This window comes from Liolophura sinensis, chromosome 6, assembly GCF_032854445.1.
Source record: "Liolophura sinensis isolate JHLJ2023 chromosome 6, CUHK_Ljap_v2, whole genome shotgun sequence".
Taxonomy (NCBI): Eukaryota; Metazoa; Mollusca; class Polyplacophora; order Chitonida; family Chitonidae; genus Liolophura; species Liolophura sinensis.
The window spans coordinates 53,687,073-53,702,860 of record NC_088300.1 but is presented as its reverse complement, the minus strand read 5'-3'; the positions used below and the strand labels follow the sequence as shown (position 1 = coordinate 53,702,860).

Genomic DNA, 15,788 nt, shown 5'->3' with positions numbered 1-15,788 from the left:
CTAAAGTCATTTGCTTTATACATTTGGCCTAGATGTTTTGTGAATATAATGTTACATACTGTCGAGAAGCAGGCTTAGAAGTATAAGTGTCACAACAACCTTGTCATTGTATTTATACACAGCTGCATCGGCAATACTTAGTGTTCCATGCTTTCAGGAAAGTAGCCAGTGGCCTCAGGAAGTTGGCAGTGACATACTGTTCGCTTGGTCACCAGAGGGGCCACCGCCTGTGTTGTGCCTTCTGTGTAGATTCCCAACTCTGGGAATACTGAGACCTAATTCCATGTCCTCTGGTGTCCGCTATATCTGTTCCTAGTGGCAGTCAAATTGACAGATGAAATGACCCTTGATAAACAAGTTCAAGACATTGATTGTACACAAAAAGTTTTTTACTGTTTCTGAGGAATAGGTTCATTTGGCTCACCAGGGCATATCATGTTCTGATGTGATGTGGCAATGGGATTTTTCACTAGCACACTGGTACAAAAGGTCACCTATTACATAACCGAAGAAGAGAACAAACAAGCACTTTCCTTGGCAAAGTTCTCTTGAATTTCGATTTTCATTAGAATTATTTACAAGTGATACAGCGGAATGTGTTTCTTCAAGATTATCAGCAAAACTGAAAGACAATGAGAGGTAATTCATATAGAAATGATAGTAAAATAATACCTTAAGTACAAAGCATTGATTTACATTTGCCTGGACGGCTTATGCACAGCAAGATAAAACCTCACAAAATATACACAAATGAACCCTAGTATTATCTACTTCTCTTCTACAAATCTCCGTCATAACTTTATAAAAGTAGACTAGAACATATTACTTGGTGGAATCTGACACTTCATTTGTTGTGTTTACATCTGTCTTAATGTATGAAACTATATCTAAAATCTCCTTAAACATGTAAATATATTTAAAGAATCTAGGTATGTGATCGGCTTATGTAAAACCCTGTTGACAGTGTGCACTGATCAAGTCAACCTGTCAAATTCCACCAGTTCAATTGATGCAATTTCATAAGTTATCATTGTGGCATTGACCAAATGGTATTCTCTGCATGTAGCTTATGAAATAGCACTTGTCCTTTTTTTCAATCCACCTTTAGAATTTGGCAAATCCTTATTCACACAGCAGCATTTGTGGTATAGACTTGTTGAATGAAAAAAGAGAAATGCAAGAAGTTACACCATGTGAATACAGTTTGCAAAATAGAATTTGTCCTATCTTCATTTGATGAGTCAATGCCATACATCACTCTGTGTGAACCCAGCTTCATGTACAGGTGGATAAAGGTTGATGCAGTTCTTGACTTCTTGCATGAAGTACTATTGCAGGTATACAGACACTAGCTACTGATTGGTTATCTGCGTTTACGTCCGATAGCTGGGGAAGTCTGTACAGCCATGTCAGTTGTCACTGCCTTGGTCCTCTTCACCCGTCTTCTTCCCGTTGAACAGGATGTGGAGGCTGTCACGAGAAAACAAGAAAAGGAATATCTGTAATTAATGTACACTCTGAGCTATCAGTGACTGACAATATGGAGAATGTTCACAGTAAAGCTGGAATCTAATACATGTTCATTCAGTGCCAAGTGAAAAGATAACCCACTAAAAGCAGTGACTTTCAAGTTAGCTAAATTCTGTAATTTTCTACCCACCTTTTATTTCACCACCTTTGCCTCAAGAAAACGACATAAAATAGGAGGACCTGACATTTCACTCACATCAAATGTTCCTTTCCCAGCTCATCATGCTGACTTCACATTAACGACAGTAAGACGTTACAACAGAAACTGATACATTGTAATGCTGTAGATGTTGTGCTACAATCCATTCTTGACATAACAATGGCTCGAAGTCCTGCCTCACACTAACGCCACCTCACAAGATTAAAAAATTTGCCCCTTCCCAATTGATCACAGATCAATATACCCAGTTACATGTAAGCTCTACTCAAGACTGTTTCAAGATTATTTTACAGACAGCTTTCAGGTCTATACATTTAGGATTTGTAGGTGGATGACACTGGAGAAAGTCATTGATCATTGGCACAAAGCATTCATTGTGTGCATATAAGTACCATGACAGACAGTGGTACTTAATACATGTATGTGGATATAATGTCCTTTAGTAAAACAAACCCCAGGGTCATGTGACTGTGACAATGTTAGAGCAATCTCATTGGTTAGAGCTGTTGCTCCAAGATGGGGCTTACGAAGGCGGAGGGCCCTTACAAAACTGTACATGGAAATCCTGATATTTTTATCTTCCAAGAAAAATTTTTTTTTCTCTTTTTTTCACAAGCGTGGGACTTGACACTGACAATATTAACCCTCACAGACTAGCTTCATAGAGGGGCTAACCTCTTGTAACACATAAATATATAAACAAATGTATTTTTCATTTGAAACTGAAACAGAATTCATATAAACGTACATGCAGAATTATTATAAACAGCAAAGAACATTTGAGATGAGTGAAATCAAATTGTAAATTTGTAAAACAAAAGAAAAAAAACATGACAAAATACCATCCAGTGAAGCTTTCATGCACGTCTGAGGATCAGCTATGAACAAGTTTCCAAGTATTCAAGGCAGGGACAATAGGAGGGGCACAAACCACAATGCAGCTTTGAGTTGCATCTCTGTGCTTATTTAATATTTTACATGTCACCCCACATTAAAATTTGGTGGTTGACCCTTATCAATACATGTATCTAGAAACATATGTACAGACTATAAAGCCCTCAAGGTAGCTGCATTCTTATCAAAAAGGAACTTTTTCATTATGAATAAGGGACCAGTTGTTCAAAAGTGTATTAAAGTTAAGCCAGGCTTAAATCTTAATACCAGTCTCATCCTAATTCAAAGTAAATGGAACTTCAGTCTGGTTTAAGTCCTAATACCTTTTAAGCAACTGGCCCCAGAGCTTGAAAAACTGAATATTCCATCATGATCATTACCAGTACTGTGAAGGCACCATTCACTGAATGAAAATTTCATTTAGTAGCAACATAAAAAACAAGGTTACTTGGTTATTTCTGCGTTGGGCAGAACTGTGGCTCAGAAAACTGAGCATCTCTGCCAACCTTTTGACACGTCCTGATCTGTCTCTCCAGCTTGTACAAGGGCGATCCTGCCAGCTTTCCGTGCTCTCTGTGACCCCAGGCTGTTATTGGAGGAACTCCGCCCAGAGGCACCCACAGCTGCTGAATCACAAGCCAGTGACTTGGGAAGCGATAAGGAGGACCCATTTCGCATTTTGGCCAGTCTCTCGCGCATAGCTGGTGTCAATGGCTCTTGCACGTCTTGTGGTGATTCCTTGGCAACTTTAGGCTGACTGCTGCCTGGATTTTCTGAACTTTTTCTCTTTCTTGCCTTCTGTCAAGATAAAAACATAAATTTCCAGTTAAACAAGTAACATTCTTACATCTCTTGATGTCTGAAAAGAATAAAATCATCACTCTATAGAAACTCGGATATGAAGTACTGAAGTCAATATCACAACTGATTTTAACTTCACACTGCACCAAAGCTTAAAGCCAAAGTTACACAGTTGGTATAGTTGAAAAGCATTTTTGCAACTTGTATGTTCCCAAACACATCAGCTTTAAAGAAGACAAATATTCTGGTGGCCATCTACTGCAGCGCAATGACTCTGCAGCCTCTCAGAAGTCCAGCTCAAGCTGCCTTCCTCTCCGATCATACATGAGAAGATCTGCGAGCAACCTGCAGATGGTCATGGAGTTCCCATGCGCTCTGCTCGGTTTCCTCCCACCATAATGCTGGCATAATGGCGTAAAACACGAATCAAATAAATAAATAAATAAATATATAGATGCTTGAATGACTTGCATAACCTAGAAATGCAGTACAGCGTAATTTACGTACATAATCTGAAAACCAAATCTGCAATAGAACCTGTATATTTTCTTTATAGTTCACTTAAGAGCTTACACATTAGGTGTGACCACAAATACGTTTCTGTATCACTGTTCACATGGATATACCATGAGTGCAGGCTGCAGAGGGAATTCATGGAGACAAATGATGCAACTGATCAATTGATTCATCTGTTTTAGTGCCATGCTCAAGAGTTTTGCTCTTATGTCAGATGATGGTCAGGTTTATTGGGTGAGGTGACCACTGACCTTCACCACACGCCTGAGTGCTTGGGGTTTAACGTCGTTCTCAACAATTTTTCAGTCATATGACGACGACCCACACGCCTGACAAACACCTTCAAACGAAGCAGCCTGAAATACACTGAGACAACCCACAGGAAGCCCAATCCCATCCCTCACTTACATACACTGCTCCTTAATTCTCACCTTTTGTTCTATGGGCTTTTGTCGCGTACTGTTTACATCCAAGTCTAATGTCCATTCATCTCCTTTTTTCCCTAAACCAGTACGTAGCATTTTTCGTAGTTTATTGTAGTCTGGTTTTTCTGCATATTTCAACGCTGACACATATTTCAAGTACTGCTTGAGCTCAGCTGAAGATATAAAGAGTTTGTTAAAGAGCAGAAAGTTTTGTTCAAGTTGTTATTGAGACAACTCACATTTTTACATGTGGACGTTAGAACTGAAAATTTTCCAACCGGGCTTACAGAGTTTTACTTTATCTCTTTTATGCAAGTGAAAAACAAAATGTGTCTAACTTATGCAGCCAAAACTGAACATTTAATAAATATTCTGAGAGCATTTCTCTGATTCATATTTTACTTGATGGCCAAAGTATTCACCTTTTTCGCAAGATATAAATTCCACATATATGTACTTGGGCCCAACAAAATGTTTGCCTTTCTTGTGGATATGCAAAAACTGAGAAAAAAAAAGCGCTCAACATGGCAGACAGTATTAATAACCTTTGCAACCTAGAAAAATATTTCTGTTGCTATGGAAATCATGCACATTACCCAATTATACAAGGGCTGTTCAATCATGTGGTGGCAGAAAAGTAGCAGCATTAACAGAGACAAACTGCAGACAAGCCATTTGCCATGGTTACTCAAGTGAAAGAAGGTGGCTCAAATTTGGTGGCCTACAATATGCTATCTCTGGTTTGTTCACATGCTTTCCTAGTATAAATTCACAATGGTAATTTGACCTCCTTTAGAGGAACAGTGTCATGACGAAATTGCATATGCCTGACAGACAACTACATGTAGGTAACTGTGTGGCTGAATGAATGGGCAAGAAGCACTGGCAACAAGATCCTGCCAGGGAATACTGACTACTGGTGGTAAGCCCAGACTACTGTAGGTGACTGGTCTAGTTTGAAATCCCACAAGAACTCAGAATGGAGCACACGTGGTGCTGCTGGGTGAGCAGCAGGGTGTGTTTTGTGTGGCTGTCCTACCTGGCCCATCTCCTGCTGGGAAACATGTCTTCATCAGTAAGTCCACGTTATCCATGTACCTAACAAACACAAACACAATCCTTGAATCATCAACTTTATTGTTCCCATGTTCTCCTGTCCTGTCTTTGACTTCATCAGCAGAAATTTTATCCAAAATTATGAAGACCCAGTCATCTTGGTTATTTTTTTCCCAAGCAAGCAACTGTCAGATAACCAACATATTATTTATTACATTATTTCATGAAATTATATTCCACTGCTCCTCTTTATGATGTAACTTAACTTCTTCTTTGGCAAATTCTTTGCAGACAACAATTTTTCTTTTTAATTTTTGAGATTAGTCCTCACAGTTCAATGAAGGTATTAGTTTCTGCAAAAGATCACAACTTTCTTTCCAACTGGATCTTTACACACATGATGTTCCCTCCCTGTATCAATTTATACATTGCCACAACAGTGAGCTCCACAACATGTAAGCATTGCATCCCTCTCAGGTACCTACAAATTATAAATACAATGAGGCCTTGCTATAACATGCAAGGGGGATAACTGAGCCCTGCATGACTCCATTTGAATATAGAGGAATCATTCCCTTAAGCAGCAATGAACTTTTCAGTTTGTGTCTTAAGAATATGGGAACACCATGTGAACAGAGCTTTGCCTAGATGTGTGTCGTCGGAAAATTTACCAAATAATAACACACTCTTCAGTATTCATATAAAAAATTCTAAATAGCTGGAACTGACATAATATTCAAAACATTACACACATTTTACATGTGAGTAGGTCGTAACGAAACTAAGAATGGCATGCTAGTCATGTATTATTCTTGAAAAAAATCATTGTTTGTTTGCAGTTTTAGCTGTGGTGAATCCAAATGTAGCCTTCTCATTTTGGTTATGTTATATGTGATTGTTATATATAGCAAGACTACACTGTGTGTTTCCACGCTTTAAATGATAAAGTGTACATTAATACTTTACTACGTATAATCAGGGGCTCGTTTCACAAAGCGCAAGTAGTGCTACATCCCACAACTACCATGGTAACGTAATACCTACAGTACTGGTGCCCTTAGAATTTAAGTGCATGCAACGTTCAGCGCATTTTCTGGAACGGGCCCCAGGAAGAGTTTGACTTCAGACTTGGGAGCACAGAGAAGTTTTACAAATTATCCTCACAATATTAACTTTGTATACGTTCATGTTGATAGTAACTGTATTTCCATGTGTCAATGAACTGACCTGTGTTTAGAGTCGCTGACGTAGTCTTTATCCTCCAAATTGTCTTCCCAGGGTAGGCGACTACACAGCCACTGTAGGAGACAGTAGCCCAGGATTTCCAGGTCCCCTCTTCTGGCCGGCACTGGCAAGACACACCACACATATCATTTCTAGTCATCTTCTCATAAATATTTATTTCATATAAAAAAAACTTCCATATTGCGGTTTAAACAAGAAAATAATGGGATACTACAAAAAAAGCTTTGTATCTCAGGGTATGTAGCCAACTACCCCACATAAAACCACAGACAAGCCACCCAGGAATACTTGCCAGATTTTAAAGGGAGTTGTAGAGCTCACGCCTGATGCCACATCCTACCACTGTAAAATGGATGTACCCTGAACAAGTTTTTATTTCCATTTTCACAGAGTTTGAAGGAATCTGCATTTGATCAGGTTTCTTCAGCCATGTCAGCCATTCCAAAACTGAGATACCTAAAGAACTACAGCACTCACCCACACCCCTGTGTGCATCTCTGCTGGTAAACTCAATCGTACCATCATGGACCCGCCGTGGATCTTCTTTGTAATCCTTGTGTTTGCCATCTACATGATATCTGTAGGCCAAGCCAAAATCTACCAAGTATACCTGAGGAGAATGAAAGAAATGGGGTAATTTCTCCAACAATATGTCATGATTGTGAGAAATCTGGATGGGTATGGGAGAAACCAATCTGGCTCATCAGCTTGTTGTCAGTCTACTAGTGTAAAGTCCACATTAAGCAGATGTTTAGTTCCATCATTATGGGTGCAAACAACTGGGGTTGGTCGAGTTACATGTATGTGTAATGTGTATGATTACTCAACATCACCAATGAAGGAAATATCAGTATTCGCAGCCTGCATGCTTAAGTCATAAGTTCAGCCGTTACTGCAGAAGTATTTTATCACATGTATTAACACTAACATTTATGCCTAAAAACATTTAGGTATATATATATTGCAAAGAAAGCAAAATTTAGCTAGAACTTTGCAAACCTTCTCAGTCTTTTGTCAACCTGTAACAGTCAACAACAGCAAACAACATAACACTACTTCAGCAGGGTAAAATCAAAAACTTTTCCTTCAGTCATTGAAGTATTGCATTTTTCCCCCTCAACATGATCTTACTGGTTAATCTCTGAGGGGAAATAAAGAAGAAGTGTTGACCTTGTTTACAGAAAACTAGTTAATACCTCATTTGGATTGACACATCCCCGTTTACATCCCAGCAGTATGTTGGCGGCCTTGATGTCAGCATGTACATAATCATTAGTATGCATGTACTCCAAAGCATCTAGCTGTAATAAAAAGCCAATTCTCACCAAAATACTAGGAATTTACTGGGCAACAACACAGCTATGACTTTAGGGAAATCTGAAACATCACACTTTTCAACACACATGCGCCAACATTTTAAGTTCATGAATTTCCTTTCTATACTATATATCTATATCTATGTTACATATTTACCTATTATGATTCACAGGTTTACAACACACTCACCAACATTTCTTCCTCGATCTAAAATGGTTTCGGTTAAATACACCACCTGCAAAACATACCAGTCTTAGGCCTAAGCAAAACACTGTCTTCTTGGAGAAGAGCTTCCCAGAGCTCTCGAAGATTTTCTGCAGATCTGTACCAAATCTGTGCATCACAAGAAATCTGTAGTCGACACCATTATGACTATGTTGGCCAGTGGTCACATAGTTTGGGATTCCAACGTAGTTCAGCTTTCTGTTCTGCCGGAAGTCCTCAACTGAAACATTAGCAGAGTTGGCTGGACTAGAATTCAGTATAAGGAAGATCTTGTCAGATAAAATCAGGTGAACATGGTGAACCTACAGTCATGGAAAAAATTATTAGACCACTCATATTTTCTTTGGTTTCTTGTTCATTTTAATGCCTGGCAACCCTAAAGGTGTATTAACCGAAGATTACAATGAATACGACAAAAATCCAGCTGATTCCATAATACTTTGTCGTATTTGATATGCTTTAAGGTCAGTTGTATTCCTAGGGTGTATGCGAGGCAATTTCATGCTTTCCATTTACATGCAGACTTACATAAAGAGTGGTTTCCTGTTTACATGTAGGCTTACATAAATAGGGGTCTCTTGTTTATATATTAAGACGCAGCACAACTCGGTAGTTGTCAGCTCCCATAATGCCTAAAACGAAAGAATTATGTGGAGCCAGAAAGGCAGCCATCTTGGCACAGCTGGATACTGGATTGAGCGAGCGACGAGTGGCCAAAAAACTGAAGATCTCTAAGACAGCAGTTCATTACACCAAGAAAAAGCAAGCCGAACATGGTACTACAAAACTGCTAGCTGGTCGAGGCAGGAAACGTCTTTCTACCCCACGAGATGACCGAGCACTCATCCGGTCCTGTATCAAGAATCGTCGTCAGACCTCCAGAGACCTTAGAAATGAGTGGGCATTGTCAACAAATGTGACTTGTTCAGCAAGAACAGTTCGAAACCGACTTCTTGAAGCTGGTCTTAAGTCGCACAGGGCACGGAAGAAGCCCTTCATCAACGAGAGGCAGCGGAAGGCCCGCTTGCGTTTTGCGAGGGATCACAAGAATTGGACTGTTGATGATTGGGCTAAAGTTCTCTTCAGTGATGAATCCAATTTTGAGTTGATGCCTACTCCAGCCAACTTACTGGTTAGGAGGGAGCCTGGGGAAGCCTACAAACCAGACTGCCTTGCTCCTACTGTAAAGCATGGGGGTGGATCAGTGATGATCTGGGGTTGTTTCAGTATGGGTGGAACAGGACAGATGCAGTTGTGTGAAGGGAGAATGAACCAAGTCACATACAGAGCTACTCTTGAAAACAGTCTTCTTCCATCAGCTGCTAAACTCTTTCCTGGCTCGAATGACTGGATTTTCCAACAAGACAATGCCCCTTGCCACACGGCAAGGTCAGTTAAAACCTGGATAGAGAACCGGAACATTCGAACCATGAATTGGCCTGCTCAGTCACCTGATCTGAATCCAATTGAAAACCTGTGGAATATTATCAAGTTCAAAATGGAGAACCACAAGCCCAAAAACAAAGCAAATTTGTTCGAATTTTTGCAACAGGAATGGGCTGCTGTGACCGCAGGGCAATGTAACAAACTGGTGGAGAGCATGCCAAGGTGCATGGCTGCAGTCATCAAAAACAATGGGCATGCAATCAAGTACTAACTCCCGTATGAGACTGAGAGTCATGTGACTACGTGACTAGGAGACAGGAGAAAAAATGAAATGCCAAAATGTTTTTGAGAATACAGTTGCCACATCTACAGATGTATGAACTTAAGTGATTTTGGTCATTGTCAAGAAAGTCATAGAGAACTGATAGATATCACCTCTTAAATAAAACCCTTATGAACTATTTCTGTTTTCATCACTTTCTTTGCCCAAACAAATGTTCCTTCAGTTGTGCAAGGTTTTAAAATGAACAAGAAATGGGAGAAAGCAAGGGTGGTCTAATAATTTTTTCCATGACTGTATATGGAATTGTTACGATGATGTCTGTATCAATGTCCTTTTCTAACCCAACGCTAGTCGTTTATTTTCTCTTCACTTGTCCTTAGCACTTTTTTTGAAAAGTACACCTGGTTGTCATTGAAAGTGTAAAATGTGCATGTTTATCCAAATAAAAAAATAACTCACTTGTCTCTGCTTTGGCTGCCCTCTGATAGAAATGAAGTTCACAGAATAATGGCCCATTTGAGATTGGCTCCTTAAAAGAGAAACAGTTACATTAACAGACTGGATAAAGAACAAACCATTTAATTATACTTTATTAATTATTTTATTGGTGTTCAGTGGTGTACATTAAAAATTTTCACAAATGACCATCACTTCTTAAAGAGGATGCTTTCTTAGTGTAGCAGTACAAGTGGCGTTTCATTTTTCTGTAGTAGTTGAATAAATATGACCAATTAACAGAGTTGTCTCCCATAGTTTGACTGAATACAAGATTGTGTACAGGATCTTTTACTTCTCTCACTGGGATAAAACAACCAAGCTGCTTTATTAATTCTGGACCATACCCACACATCACTGTTAAATTTGTCAAATCCCTAAATTTATTTATTTATCTGATTAGTGTTATATGCCGTACTCAACAATATTTCACTTATACAAAGGCGGCCAGCATTATGGTGGAAGGAATTTGGCAGAACTTGGGGGAAACCCACGACCATCTGCAAGTTGCTGACAGACCAAATTCAAGTGAAGAGGATAAAATCCATAAATGGCTGAAGAATAAACCATATCATGAATTAATAACTGGCTATAAAAAACAGTCATTTACTTCTCCTAAAAGTGTGATCGGATAATTTAATGCTACACATGAAATTTTTATGGGTCTGAATAACGAATTATCATCTAGGTAACCTAAATTCAAACTCTACTGTTGGGCAATTTTCTGGGAACAAGTTTAACATGTTCTAGTTACATACATGAATGTTTAATATATATGACATTTCACAAGAAAAAATCATTGTTTTTTTGTTACTCACAACTTTCATGACATATTCAGCATCTGACCCCACTGAGTGACTTGTATCATCTGATGCTAGAGTGAAAATAAGAAAAGAACAAGTAAGTGAATGATCATCTCTACATTTAAAAAAAGTAAATAAAACAAATGTATAAAAGTACCAGAGCAGACCTATCATTTTCACACACATTATCAGACTGTAAAACTTTACTTTGTTTCTGATGTATCAACTATTTGCAGACCTGTACTGCACTGCTGCTGTTCTCCACCAAATCTGACCAAGATCTGATAGTTTCTAAACTGCTGCATTCACAATGACCTCACCTTTATAAGCAAAAACTTTATATGAACGGCCAGTGTTTCTGGATTTTCCAGCCCACCAAGGTGCTAAGAGTCTATCTGGTAGATCAACATCCCGTTTGAAAGATTAACAAAACTGATAGATATGTAATGGTGTAACTGTCATGACTTGCATAACACTCCTCCAGATATTTATCTACCTCTACCACATGCCACAGCAGAAGCAGAGGGGACTAAGATTTACCTAAGTAGATAAGCCCAAATCCTCCCTGTCCTATCCCCGGTCCTATCTTCCACGGTTTCTTCTTTACATCTGTTAGGATTTCCCCCCTTGGTAGAGGAGGAGGGATTTTGTATGCCTTTGTCCTCGATGGCTTTCTGGCGTCTGCAATATATGATGTAGTCTAGAATATGAAGCATCCCTTTAATGGACATATCGCCAAAAGGAAATAAAAATTTTTGATTTGGTCCTGCTAAAAACAAAAATGAGTTGCATTTAACTCCTGGCTAAATCTCCTGGGACTATATTTTCCGCAAAATGCCAACTGAGAATTGTAAGGGGGAATCCGTCACTGGTCTAAATTGTCTGACCAACTAGATAATATGCGAATGAGGTAGCCCAAAGATTCCCACAGCGCCGTGTCTGACATTTCAAGTTCACCGAACATTTCCTGTTGTTAACACAACAAGGGGAGGTAACTGAATAAAAAAAAATCGGGCTTTCTAAATGCAGCTACTTCAGTGAGTTGAAGATCAAAGGGATATCCCCAGATAAAACTGAACATTGGATCGTTTTGTCAGGATCAAATACGAGTCCGTAGACATCTGAAAGTCTCAACTTCATGTATGTGACATCTAACATTTTTTTGACGTCGGGCCTATGTTCCTATATTAGCTCTTATGTGTACATACATTTACTAGACTCCCGAATAAGATTCAGCATTCCAAGAAACCAAATATCATTAGAATATCAAATTCAGTTGTATCTCTCATTGTTTGCCACACTCTGGGCTTTTACACTTTAAGGATGCTGGTCAGTTTTATGGCTGGAGGAAACCCGAGTTCTCTGGGAAAACCACCACTGGCAAGTTAATGATGAACTTTCACACATGTGACATACAGATATGCATAACACAATGGAGGAAGAAACGTGGTCCTCAATAAACGGTAGACTGCACAAATGGCCAAGCAAGCATCACCGGCCACTTATTATCAACCAGGCCCAAGTAGCAGTGACAGTGAGATGATCTACAAATCCCCTGTCTAAGGCATGTTTTGAGCCTGCACCTCTTGTTCTCCAGTGACTAAAAGGCAAGCAGTTTGTAATATATAAAGTAGTCCAAAATATGAAGCACCTCTGAATATTGGCTCTGACATGCATTTTTGTGCTCCAACAACCCAAAAATCATTAGAATATCAAATTTATGTAATTATTTGATTGTTGTTTAATAACGTTTTCATTTTTATGAATTTTTCAGTTTTATGCCCGGTGACTAATTTTAAGGCAGGGGGAAACCAGAATGCCCAGGGTAAACCACCAACCTGTGGTAAGAAAATGGTGAACTTTTCCACTTTTGACATACTGATATGCACACAATACTGGTACAAGACAAATGGTCATCAATGAATAATAGATTCTGCAAACACCCACACAAGCATCGATGACAAGAACTGAGAGCAAGGAAATCCATATTTCCTGCCTGGTCTAAACAAGAACCTCATGTGCCGTAGCAATTGAAAGACAAGTATCTTTAATAAGCTACTCTACTGTCGAAACTTGTACATCCTAAAAGCAAGGTAAAATGATAAGGATCGAGACAGTTAGAATTGTTTTCTTAAAATTAAAAAAAAAATATGTATTAAAGCTGCTGTTTTAAATTTGGGAGAATAGTGTGGAAACAAAAACTTTCTCTCATTTCCAATTAGGCCTGGTAAGATGTCACGCAAGAAACCTGACATCGTACTTTCAGACACGCAAGACTTCATTCCAGCATAACTGCCTTGCCTGCCTGATTCATTGTCACCTGTGGAATATTATCACACCACATCAGGAAAATTTAATGAAAACTGCCGAAGATTTTGTTTTTGAGGATTCTTCATCTATCAGGGTTAAATTGCATTACAGAACAGTTCTCTGCATATTAATACAGCTTTATTAAAAAACATGAAAGACAGCACCTGATTAGTGTTTATGTCCACTAAAGAACTACCATTCAAAGTATCTTAAACTGGCATTAAATATTTTTTAAAATTCTCCAAAACCTAGTAAAATTTCAGTGAAACTTCGTCTTGACACAGCTTCAGCATGTCTCCATTATCAAGGGCAAGCTGATGTAACGTTTACTCTAGCTCTAACGTCAAAGACACTTTCTGTACAATAGTCTAAGCAGTAGCCTATGACAGACATAAGTTGTCTGATGAAGTCCCAAGTGATAAATATGGTTTGCCCCTAAATTGGACATATTGGAAGAATATTTCTTCCACTGCTGGAGCTGTTGATACAGCAGGTCTACTATATCATTTACAAGGAACTCCAGCAACCTTGTTTCAATAGTTGCAGATGAAGATGCACAGCCGGGGTAGTCCCTGTTCAGGTGGTTGTGCTGGTGATTTTAATCCCAATTAGGCCTAAATGCTTACAAAATTACAATATGATTGTTATACAACTACATTCATGCTCAATTCTGACACAAATGGATACAAATCTAAGTACCACTGAGAATGATCTAGGTATTCGAATGTCTCTGGATTTTATGCTTCGATTTTGTAGCGGTGGTTTCTAAGATTAGAGCTATGCTGACCTAATTATCACGGATGTCAGAGAATGCACCTCGACTTGAACACAGCGTTTCAATAATTTTACTATAGTTTATAAAACAAAACAGAAAACAAAGATCTCTTGTATTTGAGAAAGACGGAGGAAAATCCAAATTCTTCAGTTGTAATAAATTCAGAGAAAAAGAATTATGTCATAACATTTTTAATTAATTTTAAGTATTGTCCGGTGAGATGCACTCTTCTCATTCCCATACATTCCCATTTGTACTGACTCTGATACTCAGAAACTGCTGACTAAACGCTAAAATGAATGACAAAAAATGTATTGGGAGATAAATGCTGGGCCGAGATGGTAAGTTTGACATAATTTGTGATACCATAGTTGAATACTACACGGCCTGTAAATCAACTAATTTTACATCTGTGGTGTTTTGTAAGTGATACAGACCTGCCTCACAAAACTTTGTGAAAGAGCCATTGGACTACACATAACTAATCTTATGCAGTAGTTCTGTGTTATCATATGTCACTTCATGGAGTGAATGGGTAAAGGCTACATAACAGCTTAGGTCGCTCAAACTGATAGCAATGTGTTTGATTGGATAAGATTCTCAAGATGGCTGCCTCAACTCACGCCAGCCATTTGTGCAGTATTGTCAGTTTGTTCTACATGTTATTCGATGAAATCTCAATAAAATAATCAAGTGTGATACTTTTTAGAAAGCTTGAGTATCCTGCTTTCCACTGAAATATGTTTTAGCCAGGTGCTGTCTGGTCCTTTAAACTGCATGGATCTATACACAAGCTTTAATTCCCATTACTATTTCTCAAATGTACACAATTCAGTATACAAGTAACATGCAATTAAACACCTGCATACTCTCTGGGCTTCGTTCTTGTTTTTTTTTTTTTTAACACCCCTTGCAGAAGACTATAAGTGTGATATGTATGCTTAAATTCATACTTCTCGAAATATTGATTATATAAGATGCATGTTAGTAGCACACCTCGACTTTGCCTCAAAAAGTACAAAGGTGTGGGAGTAAGACAGAATGCCTCAAATTCGAAAGCATGCACTATGAAGACAAAAGCTGCCTAGAGCAGCATAATGTCAAGTGATTGAGAATTAAATTCCAATTCCATATGTATAATGATTGAAATATTGTTTCCTAACAAATGTATTTTACCATTGAGGCTTGCTTTACTTCCTCTTGCTTTAGCGCGTGGTGGCATGGTATCTGGTCTCCTGCAATATACATAGAGTACACATTTTCAAGAATATGGTAACTCCAAGGTGGACAAGCTGTAAGAGAAAATATATAAATATATTTTTTCCATTCTGTTTGACAATGTAAAGAAATATACGAACTGTTTCATGCAGGCTCATAAAATAAAAAGAGACAGCCCACTTGTGCAGTTGGATTTTTCATGTACAACACAGTTAAAATTTCTTTATTCAAATGATTTTTTTTCCCCAGATTGTCATGAATATTTCACATTTCACGGTATCTTATTACAATCAAGCATATGGGTGATTGATACCCTGGGACCTGCAGTCTACTATGCCTAGTACGGGTC

At 38.5% G+C, this 15,788-nt stretch overlaps 1 protein-coding gene across 1 annotated transcript; it reads right to left on the bottom strand.

Moving 5' to 3' along the window:
- Positions 1-359: 359 nt before the first annotated feature.
- LOC135467349 (serine/threonine-protein kinase VRK1-like) lies at positions 360-15,493 on the bottom strand. Its single transcript, XM_064745120.1, has 12 exons — positions 15,398-15,493; positions 11,677-11,817; positions 11,152-11,207; positions 10,298-10,367; positions 8,193-8,389; positions 7,824-7,928; positions 7,105-7,237; positions 6,610-6,730; positions 5,366-5,424; positions 4,333-4,499; positions 3,091-3,382; positions 360-1,470 (listed from the first exon to the last, which is right to left on the bottom strand). The coding sequence occupies exons 1-12, from the start codon at positions 15,441-15,443 to the stop codon at positions 1,364-1,366; spliced, it is 1,494 nt and encodes a 497-aa protein (XP_064601190.1). The 5' UTR covers positions 15,444-15,493; the 3' UTR covers positions 360-1,363.
- Between the last annotated feature and the right edge of the window lie 295 nt (positions 15,494-15,788).